Genomic DNA, 27,997 nt, shown 5'->3' on the forward strand with positions numbered 1-27,997 from the left:
GTGTAAGCACATTTTTGTTCCAGATAGACCAGCTGTAAACTCTGGGTTCTGTCTTGTTTCTCTCTGGTTTTACTAGAAAATACGTGTTACTGAACAAATGCAGGATTAACTCCCCTCTACTCTGATGCCATGATTCTCCCTAAACTGCAACAGTGTTTCTAAGATACATAAACCAGCTGCTGACTATGGAAAAATCTAATCTTTCGACCTTGAGTAATTTTGTCCTGCTGCTGCTTCTGTTGACCATGTTTTCCTGGGCACTGGGCAGTGACAGTGGTCCTCACAAGTGTGCAGTCTGAACAGGCAAAGCCAGGCAGAAAAGGGGAAGATGAAAGTATCTCTATTTATAGATATTTTGGAGAAATGACAGCTGGGAAGAGAGTGATTTGCCTGTTGTCTCTAACAAGTTGATGGAAAGGCAAGGAAAAAGAAGCCAGTTCTGTTGGCTTCCAGTTCTGTGGGTTTTTCCCCCCGCCTCCTTCCACTTCAGTTTTTAAACATACCAGAGATTAGAAAAGGGGATCAGACTGTTTAAAAGATTCTAAAGAGGTTTTGAAAATCCCAGAACTTGAGGCAGTCCAGCAAGTTTGCATACTCCTGTTTTGTTTTCCATTAGAGGAATCACTCATTCATGCAACAGAAGAACAGTGGCAGCAGATAGAAGCATCTCCATTGCTGCTTTCTCTCTGTTCTTTGCCCTTTTGCTTTCTTGTCTTTTCTGGGATTATCATGTTTGTTCAGAAAGTACAATAATGCTTTCTACCTTTTTCCAGACTCATATGCATGGACACCAAGAATATTCCTCCTCACCAGTATTCCAGATGCCGAGGACTTCAGCCAGGCAGCCTTCGGCACCCCCTGCTCAGCTTCAACACAACAGCCTTCAGGGCCAGGGCCTTTGCTACACCACCAGTTCCACTGAGGACCTCCAGCCAGGTCACTCTTCAGCCTCTCTTATCAAAGCAATTAGAGAAGAACTTCTACGACTTTCTCAGAAACAGACAACAGTGCAGAACTTCCATAGCTGATTTAGCATTCCATTGCAAATCTGCCAGGTATCTGCTTCCTATGGAAGCAAAGACTTAAGAGGAAATCAGCAATGTTGTTCTCTCAAAAGAATGAACTTTTACAAGCTCTGTTGACAACACTCTGGAAAAAATTAAAAAGGCAGCAAAATGAGGATAGTAAGGAGAGATGGGGGCAAACAGGGAAAACCATCAGTGTCATCACAAGTAATATTAATTAATCTGCTAATGTTACGGTGCTCCTCTTCTCTCCCTACCCTCATTCAACCTAACACATAAATACAAACTTAGGTCAAAAACTCAACACTCCAGCAACAACAAAATAATCACGGGGACAAACACCAAGTATGAAAGACTCCTGTTTTCTAAGGAAGTAGGTGAAGGTTTGAAAGAACTGAGACGACATTTTGCTAGAGATTACAAGTATTCTGATCTCTCCAGTGCTTATGGGGAACTGGTTTGTGTTGCTGTTCTGCAAGATTACAAACTGTATCAGCTCAAGGGTGTTGAAGGTGTGGTCCCACATAAGGATCACTTTGGTTGTCAGGAACGATGGGACTAATTGGAATAAAAGTCTTTCTGAGCTACTTGTAATAAACCTGGAACACTAATTGTTACAGCTCTATGCTTCCGAATGGAGCTACCCTCTGCACTCTTCCTTGTTTTCCTTCTGGTGCTGAAGCTTCAAGTGTTCCTTCATCTTCAATATTTGCAAAGTGAAACATTGGCCTTGTATAACTAAGAAAGTATCTGTAGACTCATTCAGGCTGGCAAAACAAAGCAAAGCATCCAAACAGAAAGGGCTTGACATTTATTTTCTCTAAAAATTACTCAAACCTAGGAGAGGAATACTAAGCCACAGTTGAATTTGGGGAAATGTATGTATGTATATCTTTAAAAAAAACAAACAAAACATCTATTTGCATACTGTGTGCTCTTGCAAGACCAACGATAGTGTGTTGCCACTCTGTAGTTTGCTTTGTGGACAGAAACCAATCCAGCCTGACTGGTACAGGGTCACCAGCATTAAGTTATAAACTGATGTCCTGAATCATTGCTTATGTTTGGATCTGAATAATTTTAGTGAAAGTCAGTGACAGTTTAGAGCATTAACATAGGCTTAGATTTGCAGTTTTGAGACAGTTTCTATATTTATACTTGTTTCCATTGTCCCTTTGGACAAAGGGTAAGCATTATCCCCATGGTAAGAATGGTACGTGCCATGGAACTGTTTGTCGCTGTTATTTCCAGAGTTTTAATTTAATATTAGCTACGAATCTACTAATATTTGGCCATTGCATAACTGTACCTGACATAATACATACCGAAGTTTTACTTAAGCTGTGACTTGTTGGAGCGTTTTTATTTTCAGATCAGACTGAGTTAAAGCACCAGCCCGGCCCAGTAGGGGCCTGGGGAGCCTGGGCCTAGCAAAGCGACCAGCAGCACTGCATGGTGCTACAGCATGAGTGTTTCAAACACTAGCAGATAGTAGTTGTAAAAGGGTTGTAAACCTGCCAAAGAGACTATTGGGCAGCTGATCAGGGTAGGGTTGGGTTTGTCTCATTGGGGTAGAAATGACATTGGTGAAATACAGGTGTGGTGGTCTTGGTCTTTGGCTGCTGAATCCGTTTTGGTTCCTGTGCACAGTTCAGTCACTGTGGCAGGACTAACTCCAGCTGAAATGCAAACGGGTAGGAGGACACTGCAGAAGAACCCTACGTACCTCGTTCATGAAGTGTGGACATAATATTATTTGTCAAAGCCAAACCAGGACGGAACTGGCTGCTTGCTGACGTGGAAAGAAAGCTGGTATGTTTCTGCTCTTTATTTAGGAAGCTCAGTTATTTTTATGTTTACCCATGATCATCTAAAGGCCATATGAAATTGTTTTGAGGGACTTAGTGTAGTGAAGAGGTCTAAACTACTTGCCAGTTCCCTTAAAGCCCTCCTGGGCACTGGTTGAGGTTGGAGTGGAGTCAGAACACCAGCATGGCTGTGAACAGCAGTACCAACAGGGTATTATGTTTTGAATTCTTTGGTTTTTGCGTGATAATCACTTTTACAATAAAGAAACTTTTCTGCCAAGTTTGTAAACATGAATATTTACCAACACTTCTGCAGAGTGTCAGGTTTTGCAGATGAAGAGTGTATCAGGTGATGTTCATTTGGCCTTTTTGACAGTGCCGAAGACTGTTTCTAAGCGTTCCCATTGAAGCCATCTCTTTCATAGCCCACATCCTACTCCAGCTTAATTCTGCAGTGAGGTCAGAGGCCAGTGCTTATATTAGCACATTACTGTCACTTTCTTTGAAGAAGATGTGGGCTTCTAGAAAGTAAGTGCATTGTCTGGCTGCTGATTCCAGCCATTTAAGAAGGAATATGAAATAAGAGCTTTGAAAGTTAAAGGGACTTCAGCCATTTCTCATCCATGTTTGCTAGTGGTGGTGATGATACTATTGTGGCATTCCATCTTTTTCTGTTTGGAGGAATATCCTTTTTCTCTTCGGTCCCAAATCTTGCAAAGCACATGGGACGTGGGACAAATGCATACTGGTAAATAAAAGAGGCTTTCTGATGGTAAAATCCCTCTAAAACCTTAAATGTTTCTGGAGCAGGACAGTAAAATATAAGAAGTCGGAAAGCTCTGTTTGGAAATTGTGTTCTGAAACTGGGTGGAGACCTGATCCACTGTTCACAAGAAATGGTAAGAAGTGGAGCCAGGCTCTGCCCACCCTAACACCCGCTAGGTAGTATCCAGGATGAAAGGGACCATGTATCCTGCCCCAGGAAGGTGGAAGGCGGAAGCCTAAATGAATGGGGTGAGTGGAGGCAGGTTGGTGGCAAGGGCAGAAGGTGAGTGCCTTCCTTGCCTGCCTCACCTCCCCAGGTTCCGCTGGGAAACAGATAGGAGGCCCCGCTGGAAGGTGACCAGCCTGATAATGAGGTGGCTGATAGGAAAACTATACCTGAGATCTTAGCACAGGCAGATAGCCCTTCCACCCATATAACAACCTCTCCCAAAAGGATGAAGAGTTATAGTTGTTGGAAACTTACTTCTAAAGGGAACAGAGGCTTGTAGTAGCCCACAATCACAGGCCCTGGTTCTTACGGGGGATTTTAACTACCCAGATACTTGCTGGAAGGCCTGCACAGCCAGCTGCTCACAGTCCAGGAGCTTCCTCTAGTGCATTGATGACAACTTCATAATGCAAATGGTGGATGAGGAGAGAAGCGCTGCTGGATCTTGTACTCATTAACAAGGAGGAACTGGTTGAAGTGGTGAAGGTTGAGAGTAGACTTGGCTGCAGCAATAATGAGATGGAGTTCATGATCTCATGCAGTAGGAAGAGAATATCAAATAGGACTGCAACCCTGGATTTCAGCAGGACCAACTTTGGCCTCTTCAAGCAATTGCTGGGGGAAATTCCATGGGTCAGAGTACTGGAGGCGAAAAGGGCTCAAGATAGCTGGTCCATATTCAAGGACCACTTCTTCCAAGCTCAAGATCAGAGCATCCAATTGGAAAGGAGTCAAGAAGGGGAGGCAGAAGACCTGCGTGGATAAACAGGGAACTGCTGGGCAAACTCAAGTGAAAGATGAGAGTCTACAGCCCATGGAAGAAGGGGATGGTGACTTGGGAGGAATATAAGACTGTTGTCAGGGCATGTAGGGTGGAAACTAGGAAAGCTAAGGCCTCTTTAGAATTAAATCTCGCCAGGCAGGCCAAGGACAACAGAAAGGGTTTCTTAAATACGTTGCAGAAAAAAACTAATGCTAGAGGCAATATAGGCCCTCTATTGAATGAGGTGGGTGCCCTGGTGACTGAGGATAGTAAGAAGGCAAGAGTTACTGAATGCCCCCTTTGCCTATGTCTACACTGCTGGAGACTGTCTGCAGGAGCCCCAGATGGCTGAAGCCCTGGAGGAGGTCAGGATAAATGATGAGTCTGCCTTGGCTTATGAGGAGTGGGTCAGGGATGAATTCAGCTGTCTGGACATCCATAAATCCACGGATCCTGATGGGATGCACCCGAGGGTGCTGAGGGATCTGACGAAAGTCATTGCTAGGCCGCTATCCATCATCTTTGCTAAATCCTGGGAAATGGGAGAGGTGCCTGAGGACTGGAGCAAAGCAAATGTTACTCCAGCCTTCAGAAAGGGCAAGAAGGAGGACCTGGGTAACTACAGACAGGTCAGACTCATTTCCATCCCTGGAAAGGTAATGGAATGACTTATCCTTGGTGCTGTCTGTAGGCACCTCAAGGATAAGAGGATTTTTAGGAGCAGTCAACATGATTTTACCAAGGGGAAGGCATGTTTGACTAATATAATAGTCTTTTATGAGGATATAATCAGGTGGGTAGATGATGGTAGAGCGGTGGATGTCGTCTCCCTTGACCCTAGTAAAGCATTTGACACCATCTCCCACAGCTTCCTCCTGCATAAACTGGGGAAGGGTGGTCTGGACAGTAGAGTAGTGAGGTGGATTGAGAGGTGGTTGAAGGAAAGAAGCCAGCGAATGTTGAGCAATGGGACAGTCTAACTGGAGGCCTGTATCTAGTGGAGCCCCTCAGGGGTTGGTACTGGGACCAGTACTATTCCATAAATTCATTGATGACCTGGACAAGGGAATCGAGTGTACAGTCAGCAAGTTTGCTGACAACACAAAACCGGGAGGGGTGGCTGACACACCAGAGGGCTGTGCTGCCCTTCAGCAAGACTTAGGTGGAGAGCTGGGCAGAGAAGAGTTTAATGAGATTTAACAAGGGCAAGGGTAGGGTCTTGCATCTAGGGAAGAACAACCCCAGGTATCAGTCTAGGTTGGGGGCTGACCTGTTGAAGACCAGCGTAGGTTAGAAGGACCTGAGGGTCCAACAGGATGGACAGCAGGATGACCATGAGCCAGCAATGTGCCCTCATGGTTAAGAAGGCCAATGGTATCCTGGGGTGTATTAGAAGGGGTGTGGTTAGGATGTCAAGAGAGGTCCTTCTCCCCCTATACTCTGTCCTGGTGAGACCACACCTGGAATATCGTGTCCAGTTCTGGGCCCCTCAGTTCAAGAAGGACATAGAACTCCTTGAAAGAGTCCAGTGCAGGGCCACCAAGATGATTCCTTATGAGGAAGGGTGAGGCACCTGAGTCTCTTTAGCTTGGAGGAGACTGAGGGGTGACCTTACTAATGTTTATAAATATGTAAAGGGTGAGAGTCAGGAGGACAGAGCCAGGCTCTTCTCAGTGATGGCCAGCGATAGGACGAGGGGCAGTGGGTACAAGCTGGAGCACAGGAAGTTCCATGTGAATGTGAGGAGAAACTTCTTCACTGGGAGGGTGATGGAGCACTGGAACAGGCTGCCCAGAGAGGTTGTGGAGTCTCCTTCTCTGGAGACATTCAAAACCCACCTGGATGTGTTCCTGTGTAATTTAAATTAGTCTAGGTGATCCTGCTCTGGCAGGGAGGTTAGACTAGATGATTTTTTGAGGTCCCTTCCAACTCCTAATATTCTGTGATTCTATATGGCATAGTCTGCATATAGTAAGAGATGTTTAGCCCTAAGGCACTAGTTCCAAGGATGGCCTTAACAACAGAGTCCCACTTTCTGCAGCTATAGGAAAAGCTGTGTTTTTGTGTGCTACAAAAAGACTCTGGAATGCATGTGCCATAATGCGTTTCTGCCTGGGAATTCAGGGAAAAAAATCTGTGAGCTTCTGCGTCCCCATCTGCTTGAGCTCTTTTGCCAACATTTATTGCCCTATTAAAAGGGGGGATAAGCCCAAACCTTTTTTTTTTCTCAAACGTATCCTGAATTTAAGTATCTGTTAATGAATCTCCCAGTTTCTGAAAACACTTGATCAATTGAGAACTTGGTACAGGCACAGAAAGCTGTTACCAACAGCTACATCCATTTCCATGACTAGACCATATGGTTCATGGAATCTTCGGGCTCTTCTCTTTCTTCACAATTTTCCTTGACATTTGTGTTTAGTCTGTGTTTGGTTTGGCATGTAGAAGAACTTGGCGAGATGAGAGCTGTGCAATTTAGCTTGGTTGGTTTTCTCTTCCTTTTCATGGCCAAAATGTTGACCCCTAGTCTGCTTCTGAATTATCTTTGGAGCTAAGTGAAATATGACAATTATTTTTCATACACTCAGTTTGAAAGATGGGATGTACTCCAGTACCATAAAATAATCTTTACCCGGATGTAACTCGTGGTCCTGTTGATGACTCTGTGTACGTGACTTGGGAAAGAAAACCTTGCTTTTAGGAGGAGTGAGCTGGGTAGGTGCTGGGCTCATAGTGTAAAATCTGCCCACTTAGAGTAGTGAGTGGAGTTGCACTCACCCTTTGCAGTGTCTCCTACTTGTAGTGGTTTGGAACAGGCTAGACATACAGTGTTTGGAGAGCAGCAGCATCACAGCAATTAAAAACATCAGGGTGTTATCAGCACTACTCCCATTTTAACTCTCAAACACAGCATTCCATCCGCTGCTACAAATGAATTTAACTCTATCCTGACCAAAACCAGGACAGAGCCCAAGTGAAGTCACCAGTTGTGCGATGCTGATGGCAGTAGGCAGTTTAACTCACTTTTTAACGCCCTCACTACATTCTCCCTTTTTCCAGCTGTAACTACTTTTCAGCTGGAGGAAGAAATGGGCATTTCCCATTCCATGCCTAACCTGGCAGTCCTTTGATAGCAAGTGCCAGTCCTTGAAGCAGAACCACTTCTGTCAAGAGCTTTGAAGTGCCAGATGAAGAACAGTTGTGGCTTTGAGGTGGGAGCATGTTGTGGGCCACATTTTTGCAGCAGCAAAGAAATAAATGGATTTGTTTATTTTTAGTAACACCTATTTGGTGTTTTCTACATATGGACATAAAGTTCAAAACAGATTAAAAGAAGGATGACATCTGATTGTCAGAAGGCAAAGGGCAGTAACCAGGTCTCCAGGACCGCCTGTGACAGTGCACAAAAAAGAGAGAACCTTTGGGATTGCCCTTGCCCCCTCCCAAGCTGATTCCATAACACAGCCCACTTCTCTGCAGCCCTTCACCATTTGCAGTGCTGGTCTGTTCAACTGGGGAACATCTCTCATCAGTGAGACTCCCCGAAAGCAGTTCAGTGCGGCTGCAGCATTTCTCCAGGACTGTTTAGATGTGCCTAGAGAGAAACAGCAGCTTTAAAATGCTTAAATGTGGAAATAAAAATCCAATTCCCTTTTGAGGCAGGCATCTTTTCCTTCTTCCTGCTACATTTTAATAGGGGGGTGGGAAGGGGGAGGACACGAACCTGGAGCTGTCTTGTCTTCTTACTTTATCAGTCTGTTATCAATGGTATGTTCCACTGTCTGTGAGGAAGCAGAAATTAGTAATGAAAGTTTTCAGCAATGCTGACAAAGACTCTGTAGTTTTGCAGTATTCAGGTGTAAGTGTGCTTGAGCTCTTGATCAAAGCCAGGTATCTCTGCTATAGTGAGTGTCCCTTGGAAAGCAGCTTATGTCAGGAGGACAGTAAAAGTCGTCTTCTGTATCTCTGGCACTAATTCAAGGAAGGTGGAACAAGCCCAGCTCGTACTGAAGGGCTGGAGTTCAGATCCAAACATTGGTCTGTGTACTGTCCCTAGTCTGGTCTGCATGACTTCCACTGAAACCCATTAAGTTGCATGTATCCTCCAAAAGGAGACTTTATCCTACAAATCCTTTAGTACAGTGTGGGGTGCACATGGCCAGGTGTGCCTAGCTTTGATGGACAAGTCCCAGGGTGAGTTTGCTCACCCAGAGAGTAAGAAACTTGAGAAGGAAAAATCCTGCGGAGTTGCACTGCCTTTTTAAAGAGACTTTTCTGGAGTAGAGCTGCAGTCCTGTAAATCCCACTGAAGCCTGATAGGTGAAAAAAAAAAAAAGTTCCATTAGTACTAGAAAAAATACAGGTTTCTTTGCACTTCATAGTTTGTAGAGCTGGATTGTTTCATCTTGATTTCGTGTTACTTTTTCTTGATGCTCTTTAAATTTAAAGATTATGTTTCCCTTTGTAATGGCTGCTCCTGTTTAGTTTTGAGTAGTTCTTACTCCATAACTGGAAGTTTGTGTTACATCTTGCCTTAATTGGAATAAAATGTTGGCACATTTGACCAAATGCTCTGAAGACTCTTCTGAAATGAATGCTAAACCTCCGTGGATTCCTGACGTGGTGGTTTTCCAGTTCACTTGCAGTAATCCTCTTACTGCCACTTGTAGAGCAGGCGAAGTGAAATGAGAACAGAAAAGAGACTGAAAGATGAAAATTACTGGTGTGCATTTTGAATTATAGTCTAATGTGCACACATCTTAAGAACTCTGTCATGCTCCCATGAAAACTACTTCCCATGAAGATTTCCATCCCAAGGCTTCTCGGAAGTTGGTTTTCTCATCCAGGCTGTTTGAGCGCTTTAGTGCTGTGCATGATTTAAAAGCTGTAGCTGGATATTGTTTGTGTTTCAGGAAAAACTCTTCATGGTTCAAGGAAAAATAATGCAGTGTTCTATTTGGCAGATGCACTTTGCTGTTTTGATCCTGAAATGCAGATCTGGAAGGAACGTGACTAAAGAAACAGGGGTTTAAAAAATAACTGCAATAATAAAAACTTAGGAAGCTTTTATCCTTGGGTGTGAGGAAACAGGAACAAGAATTGTGGGTTAGCCACTGTAAGTGTTGCTTCAACATACTTGCCAAATACACATTTGTTGAAATTCAATTCAATACAGGGGCTACAGGCATCCACAAACTCACAAACCAATTACTGGGTTAGTTAATCCAAGCAATCTTGGCTGAAATCGTTTCAGGTAAGTCACATGGCCTTTTGCATGGAAGGCTTCCTGTCAAGTGCTTCCATGGATGAGTTTGATCATTATGACAGTTTCTGTCTTTGGGCTTGATGATGTCAGCTTTAGAGAGCAGCACTTCAGAAATTTAAGATGAGAGGTGAGGAATCTCCATCTCTTTAGAGGATCTGTGGATAGAATCATAGCATTAAGTTGGAAGGGACCTTTAAAAGCCATCTAGTCCATCCCCCCTGCTGTAAACAGGGACACCTTTAACTACATTGGATTGCTCAGAAGTTCATCAAGCCCAACCTTGAATGCCTCCAGGGATGGGGCCTCCACCACCTCTCTGAACAGCCTGTTCCTGTGTCTCACCACCGTCATGATAAAGAACTTCCTAATGTCTAATATAAACCTGCTCTAGTTTAATACCACTGCCCCTCGTGCTATTGCCACATGCCCTTACAAACAGTCCCTCCCCAGCTTTCCTGCAGGCCCTTCAGGTACAGGGAAGCTGCAGTAAGGTCTCCCCTGAGCCTTCAGGCTGGACAGCCCCAACTCTCTCAGCCTGTCTTCGTAGGAGAGGTGCTGCAGCTATCTGATAATCCTTGTGGCCATCCTCTGGACCCAGTCCAAAAGGTCCATGTCTTTACCGTGTTGAGGGCTCCAGAGCTGGACACAATACTCCAGGTGAGGTCTCACAAGAGCAGAGTAGAGGAGCAGAATCACCTCTCTACATCTGCTGGCCACGCTTCTTTCAATACAGCCCAGGATATGGTTGGCCGCCTGGGCAGCAAGTGCTCATTGTTGGCTCATGTCCAGCTTTTATCAGTACCCCCACTCCATTTTGGACTGTGTGGTCAGTATTTACATTCCAGCTACATCCTCCTATACTTCACTGATACGTAGAAGAAAATTTGCCAGGGCACTGGAAACTGTGTTCTGGCTTTTGCAGAGTAGACCTACAATGGAAGTTAAAAGAAGTTGTTTGTCACTTTCAGCAGACGGCATCACTAACCCAACACTGCCTACAAATAATCTCACTGCTACCTGGGAGCAAAGTGTGCTGTTTCCTGCAGCTTTGCACAGAATCACAGAATTGTAGGGGTTGGAAGGGACCTCGAGAGATCATCAGGTCCAACCCCCCTGTCAAAGCAGGTTCCTTAGAACAGGTCGCACAGGTAGGTGTCCAGACAGGTCTTGAATATCTCCAGAGAAGGAGACTCCACCACCCGCCCTGGGCAGCCTGTCCCAGGGCTCTGTCACCCTCACTGTGAAAAAGTTCCTCTGCATGTTGGTGCGGAACTTCCTGTGCTCCAACTTGCAGCCAGTGCCCCTTGTCCTGTCCCCACAGACCACTGACGAGGGGCTGGCCATTTCCCCCTGTCCCACACTTGAGATATTTATAAGGATTAATAAGATCCCCTCTTAGCTTTCTTTCCTCAAGGCTGAACAGCCCAAATTCCTTTGTATTTCAGGACTCATCACCGGTGCCAATGAGCATAACTTACTCCTCTATTTAATGATGGTGTAACACCTCTTAATGAACATTCTGCACTAGATGTTAGTACGGCTCAGCTGGAGCATGGTGAATTCTTCACATATTTGATCCCAGAGTGTTACCACATTGGAACTGACTGTTGTTGGACTGATCTGGTTGAAATATGCCATATGCTGAAGTGTCACAAAGGGAGAAATGCCTGGCAGGGATTGTTTTGCAGATGTCACCCTTATCTTCCCCGTTTAGACAAAGCAGAGCACGTTGCAGAGGGCAGGAAGAAGTGCTGTAACCTCTTTTCTATAAAGTCACAGTGAAAACCAGGTTTGTCTGCATGTTTAATCCTGAGCTCCGGAAACTACAAGCAAGGAAAGGTGGTTCTGGTTCTCTCAGTGACTCACCAACCACAGCTCTGTATGTTAGTACCGCTTGTTTTGTCTTTGTGATTAGATAAGCTAAGCAGACTGGAAAAGCCACTGATAGGGTATTAATAAAAGAACTTAGGTCAAGAGAAGTCATCAGAAAAGAGGCAGAGCTTACAGAAATACCATCAGCTGGGGTCAGTTTGATTTCCAGGTCCCCACTGTATAGAGAAGATAAAGAAAGGACGAGGCAGGTCTTTTGGGTTGTTGCAACCAACACTGGGCATATCTATGGGCAGTGAAGGAAGGGAGGAAACCTCTCCTGTATTGAGTAAATAGTGACTAATAAAGGTAAAGCTGAAATGGGTAAACAGTTTGGAACACAGAGCCAACAAAGAGCAAAGAGGCAGGAGAAAGTTCAACCAGGACTTGGGGATTAGAGAAAAGTCTTCTGTATGCTGGTCTTAAACAAAATAAACCCACTCATGAAACATTTGAAGAGTGACACGCTGTGTTTAAGTTAGTGCTCCAGCTCAGCAGTGAATATGTGAAGAGCAAATGAGAAAATGTGGGGAGAAACTGCAGTGGTTGTAATCATGAGGGCAAAGCAGGAAAAGGCACAGAAAGGTATTACTGCATCAAACTATCCCCAGTCCTCGGAGGATTAATTTCACAATGCCGGAGGGAAGAGCAGATATAAGGGAGCTCAGTTCTGTATCAGAAGGGTGCTGGATTTCACCTGTGAGCTGGGCAGAGTAGGGGGAGGGAGGGTTGCTGTGTGCCACATGGTTCTTATCCTCTTCCCCAAATATGTCCCGCTGGGAGATGGAATGAGACCAGAGGGGCCTTTGATCCTACCTTGCTGTTGCAACAGCATGTGAAAGGTCTGTACAGCCTGTGGCATCTTCATCTAAACTAGGTTACAAATTGGGTTCCTTTGGTTCCTTCAAGAGAAGGGAATCTTTGGAGAGACAGAGAAACAGAGGGATTTGGGACCAGCATAAAGTGAGTGCTCACACAGTCCCCAAAACATGCACCTGGCAGGTTCACAGTCAGAACACATGACTAGTAGCAGAGGGAGAAAACAGTTTTTTGCAACTAGTGCAGTGCCTTAGCTCTTAGAGCGAAGGGCACCCTCAGAGGCAGGGTGTGGGGTTTGGAACAGAGTCACTGGCACTGGTCACTGACACTGGGCGCTTTTCTCCTCCGGCTGCAGAGAGGCTTTCTTTTTGAAGGGAACTGTCTTTCTGTGAGAGTCCTGTGCCAGCAAGGCATTGGGGGTCCATAAACCACTAGTTCTGACAGGAAAGTGGTTAATTGAATGTGTCTCTAGATCTCATACCATTCATTTGGACAGGAAAAGCCTGCGTATCTTAGAGCTGTCTGCAGACCTGGGAGGCAATGCAGCATTGTCTACCCGGTGTTTATTTAGAGGTGGTTATTAGGAACTGAAAACAAGCTCTTGTTGTGGTTTAGCCCCAGCCAGCAGCTGAGCACCACACAGCCACTCACTTGTGTCCCCCCTCCACGGGGCAGGTGAGGGATGGAGGAGTAGGGGGAAGAAAAAAAAATGGGAGGATAGAGGCATGGAAAAGAGTGTGTTTGATTCTAGGACAGAAACCTGCAGCGAGGTTTGAATTCCACGACAGATATTGGGGTGACTCCAATACCACAGGATCTGGAGCGTATGGATGTGAGAGGGTGATGGATTCCCAGGAATGGATGTATTTCATTCCCTGACTGCAATTAATTGCAATAACTTTCTGAAATCCTAGTTTTTGTAACAGCTTTATCAAAATTCCTACAGAGTCCCAGCACAGAGCACCTTTTCTTATGAATTTAACCTCTGTCTTTTCTCTGTGTGTTTCGTGTGAGTGGGAAGCTCTTGACGCTCGCTGGTTTTCATCCCTCTAGTGATTCTGCAAAGTGTAATCATTGTAAAGTGCAATTGCTTAATATGTAGCTCATTCACTAAAACCCCAAGGATAAAGGCAGTGAGTAATGTGAGTCATTACCAGAGCAATGGTATCTAAAAAGATGAGGAGTCATGCATCAAGTACCAATCCATTTAGTCTTAAATTAAGAATTTAAAAAATCACTAGTCAGCTGTGATTGATACTATCTCCAGGCAAATTATAGTTGCCCTGCAATGCTGTGCAGCTGCTAATGTTTTTTCTCTTTTGGTGTTAGAAGTGCTCATCCCTACATGTCCCTGCTTCTCCGTCTATCCCAGAGGTGTGGAGAGCAGCGGCTTTCCCAGGTGCCATCTGCATCTCTCCTTTCCAGGCACTACACAACTTCGCAGCTGAAATTCAGAGACTTTGTTCAGAAAATATGAAGAACTGTTCTGACTTGATTGTCAATGTCTGGGTGGGTTCATACTTATGCCTCTTCAGTCACACTTATTTTTATTCTGCCATACAGGTTTCAACCGGTTTGGTTTGGTTTTCCTTGTACTAAATCATATGAGCTGGAATAGATTTCTTCTCCATCTCATTCCAGTGAGGAACTTCTTGGTTCAAGGACCCAGAACTTGACTGGACAATGTGCTATAAAAGATGGGAACATTACCATTTCCATCATCCTTCTGAGAGGGTAGCCTGCAGCTAATAGGTGGTATGAGCTATCATCATATATTTTACATATGTTTGGATGTACAAGAGGCTAAACCAGCTCAGTGCTACAGCATGACATGGTATGTAGCAGTCTGAAGGGGCACCAAGGTTGAGCATAGGTGAAATGATTTATACTTACTGATAACTCAGGGGTTATGCTTTGCTCCCAAGGTGTTACGGAGGAACAAAAATGACAGGTTCCTGAATTACACTGAAAAAACCCCAAACAACCAAACAAGGCATGTGCTGCATGTATGCCTAGCTCCCTTCAAGTCAACCGGACTTGGGTGTCATTGAACCAGCTGGTATCTACTATTGGAGGTATTTTAATATCAGTGGTATTACTAGGAACATGAAATAATACACAACAAATGAGTACACAAGCCTATGGCATTGCTCATGGACCACACTTATAAGGCATTGTACTATAAAGTCACCTTTAATTTGTGCATCAAAACCAGACTACAGCCTTCTACTGTGACTTAGTCTTAAAATATGGTTTATAACCCACAAGCTGTGTGGCTGTATGTTCCTTAACTAAAAAATATTACAAGAAATGCAACAGCAGCCCACAGACAACCTTTGGATTATATTTATTGTAAATAATCCATTTCTGATCCTAATCTTTCTCTTAATATCATTTTTTTCAAGTCTTTTGGATGCAACTGATTTATTCTGCGCTTTCTGTAACTCTTGACAAGGCCCTGTAACATAGACAATACCACTGGGTCTTTCACCCTCTTTTTGTATGGTGTGTTGCTTTGTGTTACACTCATGATTGCCCCCCGTGTCTAGGATCAGTACAACATGTAGTGTGTACCTTGGAGAGTCTCTTTATTTATATATAAATATATATATATATATATACTGTGTTGCATAGGAACAGATGTTTCCATTGATAGCCTTTGAGCTTTTGAGAGGCCACCACTTTGTTTAGGGATCCTGGACAGACTGGGAGTAGTAGTATGTTCATGAAAATCGTTAGAGGACTACCTTGTTCTAAATGGAGCAATCCACAGGGAGTCAGATGACGTGAAGAAGCTGTAAATCAAACCTGGCAGTGTGAGATGTCGCAGTAAGAGATACAATAAGGAAACAAAACTGTTATGTTACATCAGGTTTAGAGGTCGCTGCTCTAGAAAAAAGTATACATTGCACAGGAAAAATGATCTGTAAAATATTCCATCTGTATACCCGATTTTGTTGAGACTTGGGTGTCACCCTTGAACATGGGTATAGAAAATCCCTGGGGGCATTAAGTTATATGAAAAACTATGTTGGTTTTTCACTTTTTCCCCCGTTTGGTTGAGCTGTGCATCCTCAACAGAAGCTGCAAGATACAAAACTTGAGGTTTAAGCCTGCTGTTGCTCCACACCAGCAAACTATTTTGGAGTGTGAAATACAAACAAGCTGTCTTTTAAAGACGGGCTTTAAGACACAGACACACACACAGACACACACACACACCCTCCCCGAATTACACAGTTGTTCTGAAGCTAGTTGGTGGGTGTTCTGCTGGGCTGTAGGACCTCTAGAATTTGCATCACATACTTAGAACTCTTCTGACTGGCATACATTTACTTCCATGACTGGATGCATCCACTCACTCATCACTTTAACTGAGGAAATGCAAAAGCTATAAAACACAGTGCCTCATCCAGCAGGCACCAGGTTCCCAACCAGGAGAACAAGCTGGAGCATAGGAGGTTCCATGTGAACGAAAGGAGAAACTTTCTTCACTGTGAGTGTGATGGAGCACTGGAACAGGCTGCCCAGAGAGGTTGTGGAATCTCCTTCTCTGGAGATATTCAAAACCCACCTGGATGCATTCCTGTGTGATTTAGTCTATGTGATCCTGCTCTGGCAGGGGGAGTGGACTAGATGATTTTTTGAGGTCCCTTCCAACTCCTAACGTTCTGTGATTCTGTATGGCACAATCTTCATGAGACTGGAGAACTGTGGGAAGAGATCTGCAGAAGGCAGACACTAAAGCACTATGTGGAGTTTTTTTCACCATATCTGTGACATTGCCTTTTCCACTATTAAAACTAATAAATCAGGGGAAAATAGATTTATCTAGAAGATTTCTTGTCCATCAGTGACCATAGTGTTCATTAATTGTCAGTTCACTAAGGTGGAGAGTCCCTTGTTTCTGTAAGTCTGTACATGTAAGAGGGCGGTTTCGTGGTTGCTTGGGTTTGGTTTTTTTTTGTGGAAAGAAATAGTTGGCTGGTGCAACATGGGGAGTTGTCTTGTGAAAATTGCTTTTATTTTAAATTGCTATATGTTGAAATGTTGCTCTTTTTTTTCCTTAATTGAGCAATACTTTGTGATTGTTTACCACTAGTAGTATGGCACGTGTAAAAAGAAAAAAACCCAAACAGCCAACAGACCACACATAGTAAGAAAAGCCACAAAGGAATGAAGCCCTTCCCTTTCAAAACTTTCTTTCCTGACACTGGCATCTCTGCACTCCAGAAGATTTTTTTGTGTTAAGTGATAGGAACGGTAGGGAAGGATGTCTTTTCCTCAGAGTCTAACTTGTCCTGATTCCTGTTGGCGGTGGATAGTTGATAAGGGACAACTGTCCATCATTCTGAAATGGCAGAGAGTTGCCCTGATGGAAGCACCCGGTTGTGCCAGAATTGATTAGAAGAGTCTTAAGCAGATTTGTATCTTTTCTAACAGGAAAAGTTACACATTTATAAACCATAAAAGATATGAATCTCCAATAGAACTTGATTTGGTTTAAAAGTAACTTATTATATTTCATTTCAGTTGGTGTCTAGCAGGTTTGCTAATCTTGTGTATGTTTAGATGGGTTCAACGTTGATTTATTGTTTTAATAATAGAAATCAAGCCAGTGCAATTGCCCCACAACAGACAGTTTGAGTGCAGTGAGGCCAACCCTTCTGCGTGAAGATTAGTTAGCACCACCATGTGTCTGACAAGCTGGGTTGGGTAGTTCCTTGCCAGTATGTGCTTTATCAATATACACTACTCAGTGAGAATCTTTACATTAATAAGAGTGTTTATTATCAACTTACATAAATAGGAGCAGTTGTGTGAGTGGGTTGGACATGCAGTTTTAAACCTGCGTGCCGTGGTTCAGCTGAGCTTAGTTACTTGAGCAGGTGCTAGCTGAATACATACATACAACATTCCATTCTCACAAAATAGTTTGCATATAAACTGCACTGGAAAAACAAGTTTTAATTTCAAACCAGGCCAAACAGTCCTTAAATTTCCATAACAAGAGTTTTCACTGGTATCAGTTAATAGATTTTAAAATACCACAATTTAGTGGGTAAGAAGGACTCAATATAATCAGTTACATCCGCTTACTGATGGAACCTGGCCTAAAGCTTCATAATGGATCTGGTAACACTGATCCTCCAGAAAATATCTTTATTTCTCCACTTTCTATTTCCAAAGTCAAAGATTATGTTCTGGGTTGTCTTAAGGCAATGGGCTACAGACTGGTGATTGGTCCTTCAGCATCTTGCTGCTTCTGGCACACTCAGAGCAAGCATGAAAGGGCTCACAGAAAAAGATTTCTGTGTTCTGTGGGACACACATGGTGGCTTGCAGGGACTTACCCACTCAACACCTTGGCTGGCAGCTCTGACCTGGGGAGAAGCATGAAGCCCCAGCAGGTGCCCTGCTTAGATCTGGACTTATTTGGCTGAAGGTACGTACCCTTTCTTTTTTGTTTCTTGGGAAATGATTGAAATGCTTTGTCAGTCTGTCTGTACCTCACTGCTCCCAAGTGCTGCTGCTTGCTAGCTTGCTCTGCTTCAGGCCACCAAATATTTGGGTTCATCAGGACGGAGCTTCATGACCTTGTCCACACAGAGCAAGATGAGAGTCAGAAACCAGAGGCTCCAGCCGACGGCTGCTGCAATCCATCCGTAATCGTCCATGCCTGTCGGGCAGCACATGGCTGCTTGTGTGCAGAAGTTCACATCTGGTGGCAAAGAGATGAAGGAAGCTGATGGGATAAGTCCGTAACAGATTTCCTTTGCTAGAAGGCAGATGGGACAGTGGCTTCACTGTCTGCCCTGTGATCTGTCACTCTGCCTTGGCATCTTTCCCCTAAACCTTGCTCTTGACCTGGGGGATGGCAATATTTGGTTTCATATGTATCTCTTCAAGAATCACCTGAACTGCTCCTCCTACCATTGTGTCCATCTACAGAAATCTTTTAAAACACCCATGTAGCATGTCCCCAGTCAATTTTAGGAAAGGAGTGTGATAGGATTAGCTAGTTAAAATGAAAAATAAACCCAGGATAAAGAAACCTTCATATGAGATAGTAAGAGACAGCGTCAGCAGGATCTCCAATAATTTAGGTAACCAATACCTCTGTCAGTAGTACAGCAGCGGCTGCTCTCCGCTGGGCTGTTAACTTTGACTTGGGTGTAACAACTGCAAAACACACCACCATTAGTGATTCTCTGGTCTACATGTTTAAAAATAAAATAATTCTTTAACAATTCCATGTCTTCTTTCTTTAATTTAAATCAGTCCAATTTCCTACAGTTAGTTAAGGAATGTATAGAATCACAGATTCACAGACTGGTTTGGGTTGGAAGTGAGCTTAAAGATCACCTAGTCCCAACCCACCTGCCATGGGCAGGGACGCCCTCCACTAGACCAGGTTGCCCAAAGCCCCATCCAGCCTGGCCTTGAACACTGCCAGGGAGGGGACAGCCACAGCTCCTCTGGGCAACCTGTGCCAGGGCCTCACCACCCTCACAGCGAAGAATTTCTTCCTAAGGTTTAATCTAAATCTGCCATCTTTCATTTTAAAGCCATTACCCCTTGTCCTGTCGCTTCAATGATTTATGAATACTTACTGAGACATGGTGCTTCATACTCAGTTGTGAGCGTGGAGCCTGTTGAAACATTGGAGATGTCTTCACCTGCTGAAGGGGAAAGCACAGCAGAAAAGGCAAGTTGGGTTAAAAAAGCAATACTGGGCATCAAGTATGAAAATCTGAATGCCATTGGATTCGCAGAGGTCTGTAGGAAGGAAAGAACTTGGAGAAAGTAAGTTCCTGCCCCTAAACATTGCTGCATCAGGGTATGCTTTCTCAGCCCACTACTATCAACACGGGCTCTAGAGACAGGTGCTCTAGCACCAGCCATAAGTAGCAGTTGAATCACTGTGCCTCTACATGGGTACAACCCTGGTGTGAGCTGTTCACTCAGAGCTCAAATTAACCACTGTCCTTTCCCAAGCTGCAAAGGGGGAACAAGCAAGGACTGAAATGAGAGAGCGTTCAGTGGCATGGGGAGATCCATGGCTGGCAAGCTATGTATCTATCTCCTTTCGCCCTTAGAAAAATCCCAGTAACTTCAGGGTGCAAAAGAGTCTCATGGAGCTGAGGGCTGAGCCCATCCACACAGAACCTCAGCAGATCCACCACAGCCTCAGCAGGAAGCTTTGGCTTGCTGCAGTATAGGTGCAGCTGTATCTGAAACTGCTGTGGCCGGGCTCCTGCAGGCCAGCACGATAGCCAGGCTGGAAAATACAACATACAGAAAGGAATAAGGCAGGGAGAAAGACAGGGTCTTCAATGGAGGTTTTACATCTTCATCCTGCATTCTACCCAGAATCAGAGCACATGTACTCTGGCACAGCTCTGTGGCTTGTGTCCAGGCCCCCAAATTTGTACATGGCATCACAGGCCAAAGCCCCCTTAGACCTTCTAATATCCCCTTCCTTGCACCTCACACAACTGCAGAATCAGATGCAAGCACAGCTGCAGGATGCCTGCATGGCAAAAACATGGGCTGCTGCGGTCTTTGTGCATTAGCACCAGCCTGCTGCAGAAGGGAAGGAGTCAAAGAGCAGTACAGTTCAAGCTCAGACAGGTAAGGACCCCATGCTGAGATGGTGCCCTGCAGAGACACATGAAAAACAGCCTGGGGAGGCTACAGGAGTAAGGAGGAGGGCCTCCAAGACGCTGCTGGAACACAGACCAGACAGAAGCCATGAGAGAACTGCTTCCAGTCAAACCATCACTGAGCCTGTAATTTGTAGCATGGTAGAGAAAATCAGTTCCAGATTGACTTCACTAAAGATTTTCAAAATAATGGCTCAGGTTTAGTTTCAGCTTGGGAAAACAGAACAAGACCTTTGACCAAACCTTTGCTTTGATTTTTGTATTTTCCAAGTAACCACAAACAAAAGCTTTGCATTTTGAGCTGACCAACCATCAACAAGACCAGAACTTTCCTTACTACTGCTGCCACACAGCAGGTCCCTGGGCAGCCTTCTCCAGCGAGGGGTCTGAGAACTCCCCATTCCTCTTTCTGATTCCGCTGAATGACCTTGGCCAAGCCCATAATTTGTGTTCTGGGTTAATAAGTACCTCACAGGAGCACTGGGAAGAATCATTAAAAACTGTGTACAACCTGTGGAAGAAAATGCTGCAGAATACAGACCATTGGTTCATGTTTATAGACTTTGCAGCCCAAAGGACAGGCTGTCAAAGCTAAGCCATTTTTAACATCTGGCAGGTCTCAACCAGTGCTGATATACAAATGCAGGCAGTTGCCTGATGGGAAAAGAGCAGCTCACAGGTCTCATTTACATTTTGGTTTTAGGCAACTTCTCCAATTAGGGGGCTCCAAAGCCAGATTCCCTGCAAAAAGCATCTAATAAGAGATAAACTGGAGTTTATATGGAGTCATATGCAGTGAGCCTCTTGAATAGGATATCAAACGATCCCTTGCCTCAGCAAGCACATGAAGGCCATGTAGCAAGGGTCCTCTCTCTCCTTTCCATTCAGTGGAGTAACCTGCAGCCTACTCGCATTTATAGTGGAACTGTAAATAGCTGGCAAAAGCACATCTCTTCAGAAAGATGCTGTGATCAATCGTGTCAAGTAATTCTCATTAGCATTAATCAATCCCAGCTCTTTACACTTTCTAGGTGAGACAAGGGAGCCCACCTTATTTTTAAAGAAAAATTACTGTCAGTTGGCAATACATTTAGGTATTGAGTGTGGGGGGAAGACAGGGTATAGAAACTGTAGAATAAGAGTAAAGAAATACCTGCTGAGCAGGAACACCAGAGCACAACAGTGAAGAAGAGCTCAACGGAGGCTACCCAGGTCTCGTGGGAGAAGAGCTTCATGCTGGGGTCCAGCTCGCAGGCCGCACAGATCAGGTCGCTGTTGCTGGCAGCTGAGGTTCAGAAATCCTCGATAAGCTCAGAGAACTGATGTGTGGGGCAGAGGGTGGAGCAAAGGAGCTTCCTGCTGCCAGGACAGCTTGAATTTTCCTGCCACAACCAGGTGAGGAGAGAGAAGGGCTCTGACCAGAACAGCTCTGGCGGGAGGTGGATACCAGTGCTGAGGCAGGTGGAGGGCCCCTGAAGGTCAAGCCAGGTTTCTCCTCAGGATCTGCTGCTGCCAGAGGGGGGAAAGGCCTCTGGAGCCAGCCCTTCCCAGCAGCCTCCCAGGCAGCTTCTGTCTCTGAGTGTTCTTTTGGTCTTGTGAAGGTGGTCTAATAGAGCTGGAAAGGAGCAGAGGAGGAGAGTAGATAATTTGTCTCCCTGTTTGGCTTTCATTGTGCATGTTTGCTGGATTCATCCCCCCGCCAAACTGCCCAGCACTGCTGCTTTTTTGGAAGGGCTGTGCAGCTTATTAAAAAAAAAAAATAAGCAGATTTTGGTCACACTGGTACAGCAGCTGCTGAGTTAACACAGGATATGGGTACATTTCCACCAAGAGATGGGATGAAACCAGTTGTTTCATGTAGGCTGCCAACAGCTATTACACAGTAACAACGGCCTTTCCTTAAGGGCCCATGTTGGGTTGTGAGTTGGGATCAGTTCAAGCTTGGGGCCTCTGCTCAGGAAAAAGTTGCTGTGCTGTTCTCTCCCTGTGAGCACAGGTGTGTCACTGCCTCTGTCACGCAGGCACAGTGTGATCCTGGAAAAACTTTTCTTCCTTTGCTTGCAGTTACGCCACCTCCTCCGTGACATGGCAAAGCCAGGAGCTGGGCCTTCCCACCAGGAGGATTGCTGGCAAATGGCGTCAGCTGGAGGGCAAGATTTTTTTCCTACAATCCTGTCTGGAAAAGCCACACGGTTGAAGTGCTTGTGGTATTGTCCTGGTCTGACAAGCACTGCACATTGCTGATGTTCCCCAGGCTGCTGGCTCTGCTTCCTTCTATCTTTGACCCACCATGGTGTCCCTGTTAGAGAAAACTTCAGGCATTAAATCGGGCACGAAGGCGTTGGGAGGAGTGGGCTCAGCAGGAAGCAGATTGCTGGTGCTCTTCAGCAGTGGTCACTCATGGCTTCAGGTGCTCCTGTAAGAACCAAACTGTCTGGGGCCTGTTCTGGATGTGCAGCCATCCTGTGGGAAGCAAGGGGGAAGGCACCTGGGGCAGCAGTCCTAATACGTTTGACAGAATTTAATAATTTTCCCTTTTTTCCCCCCTCCACACTGCTAAAACCCACAGGGGGGAGAAATAGACTTCCCACAGGAACTGCATGCAACGGGGGGCTGCTATGCAAAATGGTAAGGTTTGTTTGGTGTCCATTCAAGAAAAACCTACATGGACTTGGCCCTGCTCAGTGTTTCTGTGGGGTGAAATCCCTTGTTCTCCCTGAAGGTCAGCCCTCCACAGCAAACACTCTGCTCCCTTCCAGCTGCAGGTATTTCCATGATGCAGCAGGACACAGGCAGCAAGAGGTTTCTCCCAGAGAGGGGCCATACCAAGCCACAGATTCCCTGGCTGAAAGGGGAGGCCAGCTGAGACGGGCATGTTTACCCACCTTGCCTCCCTGTTTTTCTGTAAACACGCTGCCGGGGCTGGCAGCGTTAGGGCTGTGCTGGCCGGTCTGTGACAGCCACCTCCTGCTATGGCTGTGCACGGCCCCATCCTTTGGCTAACACGCAAAGGGCGGCCCAAGGTGTGTTGTGCTCGGCTAGCAGCCAGGCTGGGTGTGTGGCCCCAGAAACCATTGCTCTTGGCCTTGGGAAACATGAGTCACGGCAGGAGACTGTAAAAACTCTCTGACTGCTCAGATTTGCTTGAAATTAACCTATAGGATAATCCTTACCCCTACCTCATTTCAGTATCTAGGTCCTTTCGTGCCAGTTGTCTTTTATTTGTGTTTTTATCTGAGTGCTCTGTTGCATCAAAACTAAAAGTCAACCCTTTACTGGGGAAAGGCACTCCACTTTCTCACAGCTTCACCCTTCCCTCCTGAATTTCTTAACAGGGTTTCCTGCTGAAAGATGACCTGGCAGTTAATTTTGAAAAAATAATGAGTACAAAAGTGTTCTGTGCAGCAGAAAATGTTTGAGGGGAAATGAAAAAAGACAAAACCTCTCTTCCATTGAATGAATGATTCAATTTGTAATGAAATCTCTTTTGAAATTTAACTCCTACCTAAATGGTCTTTGTCAACTTGCAAGTAAATGTGCCCATTCCTAAGGGATGCTGAAAATGTTTTGCACAATTAATATAATGTATTTCTTTTCCTTTCCAAAACATGTTCCCTATGTAGTTCAAAAAGGGCCTGCCTCCAAGTCTCCTGAAGCTGCACTTGGCTCCAGTGGATTTTGGATCAGATCAGAGATGAAGGCTTTGCTTGATAAGTTCTGACACTGTGGGAGCCCTATAAAATCATCTCCTGACACAGATTGGGATTTTTTGCCTTTCTTCTTTTTGTCATATTTAAATTTCAGTGCTGTGACTGCTGGAAGAGCGGTAAGACTCTCCAAAACCTTTCCTTTGCATTGCAGCAGTGCCTGTCTCTGGTGGGATGCCCTGGCAAGCAAGGCATGACAGCAGCACCAGCAGAGATGGAGGGGCTTCCTTTTCCTATTTTTCCTTTCCTCAGGCTCCCGTTTCCATGCAGTTCTCAAGGCAGGACTTGGTTTATTTAAAAACTAGGTACTTGCCCACTCCTCCCCTTGAAGTCTCTTTCACAGCATGTAGGGCTGCTGGTCAGCTTTTCCTGATAATTATGAAGGAGGCAATTCCTACTGTTTGGTATATTTTAAGCCACATAGAGCTTCACAGTTAAAGTTCTCTGATGACCAAGGTATTACCCTTGATGCATCATCACCAGCTGTGGCTCTTAGAAAGTCATTGCCTTTATTGCATATGTACACATGCACTCAGTCTATAAATTTTTTTTCTTGTTTACATAGGCAACATGTTTATATTTTTAATTCCAAATACAAGCTGATTCCTGCTGCAATCCTGTTCCATCCCAGCAGTGATCTGTAACATGGCGAGTAAGCCACAGTATAGTATTCAACTCAGGGTAAAACACGGGATCCACAAGAGAACAGCTGAGCAGGTGCATCACATCCAGGCATATCAGGGAAAAGAGGACAAATCCCTTTTTATTCTGCAACACTTGAGGTTTGGTTAACTATACTCCTACCCCCATTTCAGCTTACCTGAGGTGCTAGTCTGCTTAGCTGTTGCAATAGGAGGGAGTTTTGGTGAAAGAGCTCAAAAATTAACATCCCATGTAACCACACAGAATCTTCTGCCCAGTGGAGCTGAGCAAGGAGTGATTATAGCTGAGATACTGATCCCAGAGCCAACTGACAATTCCCAGTTAGTACTCACAGGGGCTCTGCGCAGCCTTTGAGGTCATGGGTCTAAACACCAAGGAGGATGCTAGGTGGTTCATGCTGTTGATGAGACCACAGGAGCAGGTCTATCTCCTATGCTTGTTTTGTAGGTAGCAAAATCTTCAAGTGCAGCTGTAGAAAAGGCATCTGTTGGGAGGGCAGGGCTGTCTGTTAGCAGCCCACCGTCTTTGTATTGCAGGGCAAGCTCCCTCCCAGGTGGCCTTTATAAAGCTCAAAAAAAGCTTAAGTGCCTTTATGAAGCCCTCAAAATAGCTTAAAAAAAGCTCAAAATCTCAAGCCTGATGCCAATAATGTGTCCATCAGGGAGGGAGCTGTTTTGTTTCGTATCTTCACTGATGTAAAAAGTAGCCATCTAAGATAAAGCTACCAATGAAAGGGGGATTTGATTTTTTAAAACTAGGCAAATGAAGGGAAAAAAAAATCAAACCTACAAAGTTTTTGCTCTTTAACACAGAAGCGGAGAGAGGATCTGCTTTCTGTTGCAGAGAGGAAAGCAGCTGTAGCATTTTGAATACTGCCACAACCTTGCCCTTGTTTTCCAGACCAGGCTGATTTTGCTCTAAGACAAACGCTGAGCCTGTGGTCGTGCTGTGACCCCACACTGTCCCTCTGGAGACCCCAGCAAGGGAGCCTGAAACCAGCCTTCCTGGGGGGGGTGTGTGTGTGCAGGGCTGCCTGAGAAGGGCTGCCTTCAGCTGCAGAGCTGAGGGCACCAACAATGAGCCCACTGATGAGGCCTCTCTAAACAGAGCCTCGTCACCAGCCATCATCGTCTCATCTTTAATAATAAGATTATTATAAAGTAATGTTCTCACTTCACATGCCAGAGGGATGAAATACGATATGCTTCCTGCTTTTCTCCTCTGCCCAGGAAGGGAGGGACGGGGGGAGGGAAGGGCGAGAGAGATGGCTTTATCTCTGCACTCTGTCTGCTTGCTCCTTGGCTGATAGGATGGAGCGGCTGGTGTAGCGCAGCTTGTTTTGTCGATGAAATGTGTGTTGGGGGTCCCTTCTGTTCCCCCTGCCCCAGCAGCTTGTAGGGGAGTAGCTGGGTGTGACTATGAGTCTGAAAAAGAGCAGCATAAGTGCAAAACAGAAGCAAATACCAATATCCTGAAAGGAACGTAACAGTTTTGCCAAGGTAGTAAGACTGTGCTGTGGGTTCAGAAGTGGGTGGAGTAGCCTGAGAAGCTGTTTTGGTTTGTTGTATCAATATATGTCAGTTGAAAACAGAATGGTGACTGTTGTTGTTTAGCATTATAGCATGGGCTTGGAGGCAATGTCCTTCCTTTCCCACCACAGCTTCTCCGTAGCCCTGCGTGGCTGACGTGTGGTTGACAGCAGTGATGTTCACTTCTGCCTGAGACAAGTTCAGATTCCTCAGCAGAAAGTGATGACTTTCATCAGCCTTCACTCCCTTTATTTGGTAGTGCTGGTGGAGAAAGCAGAGCTGACCCCCAGCAGTGCCTGGTACAGGAGAAGCCAAAGCAGATGAGGGGCCATGGAGCCCCACAGCCAGCTCAGCTGGGCAGCTACTGAGCAAAATGAAAGTTTTAGCCTTACTTTTCAAAATTAACTTATAATCTTCACTACCTCCTTTTTCGGTGGTAAAGGTTGAGGCAGCTGGATTTCAGAAGGTGTCAGGAGCCCTCTTGCACTAGCTGACCTCAAGAAAGCGGGGCCGTTCTTTGGTGGTTTTGAATAGGAAACCTCTGTGCTGGGAAACTGTGCTGTTCCCTCAGACAAGCTGTACCCTTAGGTTTGTCAGGTCAGGGTTACTGGGTACCTCCAAAAAAAATAGGTCTCTGAAGGTATTTTGTTAAGGGGTACTTTAAATGTAGATATAGCAATGCGTTTTCATTAATGCTTCTTTGGAGTTAAAACTTTTTTATGGGTGCTGGACTTGGTAGTGGCCTAGTGAGCCTTATGTACCAGAACACAGCCCTGCCTCCTCTGACCTCGGTGGGAGCTAAGCCATTGGTTTTAGGAGGCGCTTCTCTCTGGAGCCCTTGCTTTTAGCAGCTGAAGTGGGGGAAAGGAGAAAGTCTATTAAACCACTTTTCCCCCACAGCATTTGTTATTTAAAGGGATGAGAATCAAGTTCCCTGTCGGTGGCGTCCCAGGCTAGTGCAGCTCTGCTGACTGAGCCCCTGCCCTCCCAGCCCTCTCTTTGCTGTATAGCTCTGCCCGGCCCCAGCTACAGGAAAATCATTAATCTCCCATTGTTTCCCTGTCCTTTCCCTGGCTGCTTTCGGGGAGGAAAAAAACCAGGCAGAAACAGCGCAGAAGTTTTCCCCCTCGCTAGCGGCTGGTCCTCCATCCCAGGGTTGCAAATGAGTTTTTATGGGTTTACAGCTCTCTGCGTGCAGCAGGTTGTAAAGGCTCTCACTGGTTTTCGGGTGGCTGGGGCGGTGTGAGCCGGCATGCCCCGTTTGTTATTAGTCTCAACAAGATGGGTGCAGCTGCAACACAGCCCTCGCTTGTCTCAGACTTGATACGAGGGTTGTGGCTGAGCCAGAAAGTGCTGGGTCCAAACCATCTAGGGTTTTTTTGGGGGACTGAAAGGATTTCCCTCCTCTGGTCCAGTCCAGTTCTGACCTTAAAAGAAAAGATTTGCCGTGCCCCGTGTGAGACAGGACACTTGGCCAGGGCGTTTCGCTCACCGCCCTCCTCGCCCGGCGCGGTGCCTGCAGCCATGCCAAAGCACAGCCCGGCTGTCATCGCCTGACGGGACACCTGGCCAGCCGAGGGGAGAGCTGACCCCTTCCCCGGGGAGAGGGCCTGCTGGAAAGGAGTGCAGTGGCTGAGAGGTAAACCCAAGTTAACACCTTCTCCAGAGCTACTTACAGCACCGGGATTCACACTGCCCAAACCCTGGTGTGTTTTAATGCATTCTAAGGCAGTGCAACACTGCTGGGAAATAGTGACTGGGGAAAGTGTGAGTGATTTCTCAATTAATTGTTCTTTTGCCAAAGCAAAAATTTGAGGGGGGTGGGGTGGGCAAGTGGGGGGTGTTGCTAGAGGCATGGCTGGGAGCAGGTGCCTTTGGACAAGCCTC

General features: G+C 45.5%; 2 protein-coding genes across 2 annotated transcripts in view; one reads left to right on the forward strand and one right to left on the reverse strand.

Annotated features, from left to right (window-relative positions):
• The window catches only part of KIAA1549, a gene marked incomplete at both ends in the record, with an annotated part of 147,858 nt that extends 146,830 nt beyond the window's left edge, over positions 1 to 1,028 (forward strand). Inside the window, one exon of the mRNA XM_084273031.1 lies at positions 774 to 1,028. Within this exon, the coding sequence (XP_084129157.1) occupies positions 774 to 1,028 (255 nt within the window). The remainder of the gene's footprint in view (positions 1 to 773) is intronic.
• Positions 1,029 to 18,096: 17,068 nt separating this feature from the next.
• Positions 18,097 to 21,446, reverse strand: TMEM213 (transmembrane protein 213; the record flags this gene model as incomplete). The annotated part of the gene is made up of 3 exons (XM_084269344.1): positions 18,097 to 18,323; positions 19,159 to 19,227; positions 21,365 to 21,446. The coding sequence occupies 3 exons, from the start codon at positions 21,444 to 21,446 to the stop codon at positions 18,097 to 18,099; spliced, it is 378 nt and encodes a 125-aa protein (XP_084125470.1).
• Between the last annotated feature and the right edge of the window lie 6,551 nt (positions 21,447 to 27,997).

This window comes from Gallinula chloropus (assembly GCF_964237585.1).
Source record: "Gallinula chloropus genome assembly, chromosome: 1".
In the NCBI taxonomy this organism is placed as follows: Eukaryota; Metazoa; Chordata; class Aves; order Gruiformes; family Rallidae; genus Gallinula; species Gallinula chloropus.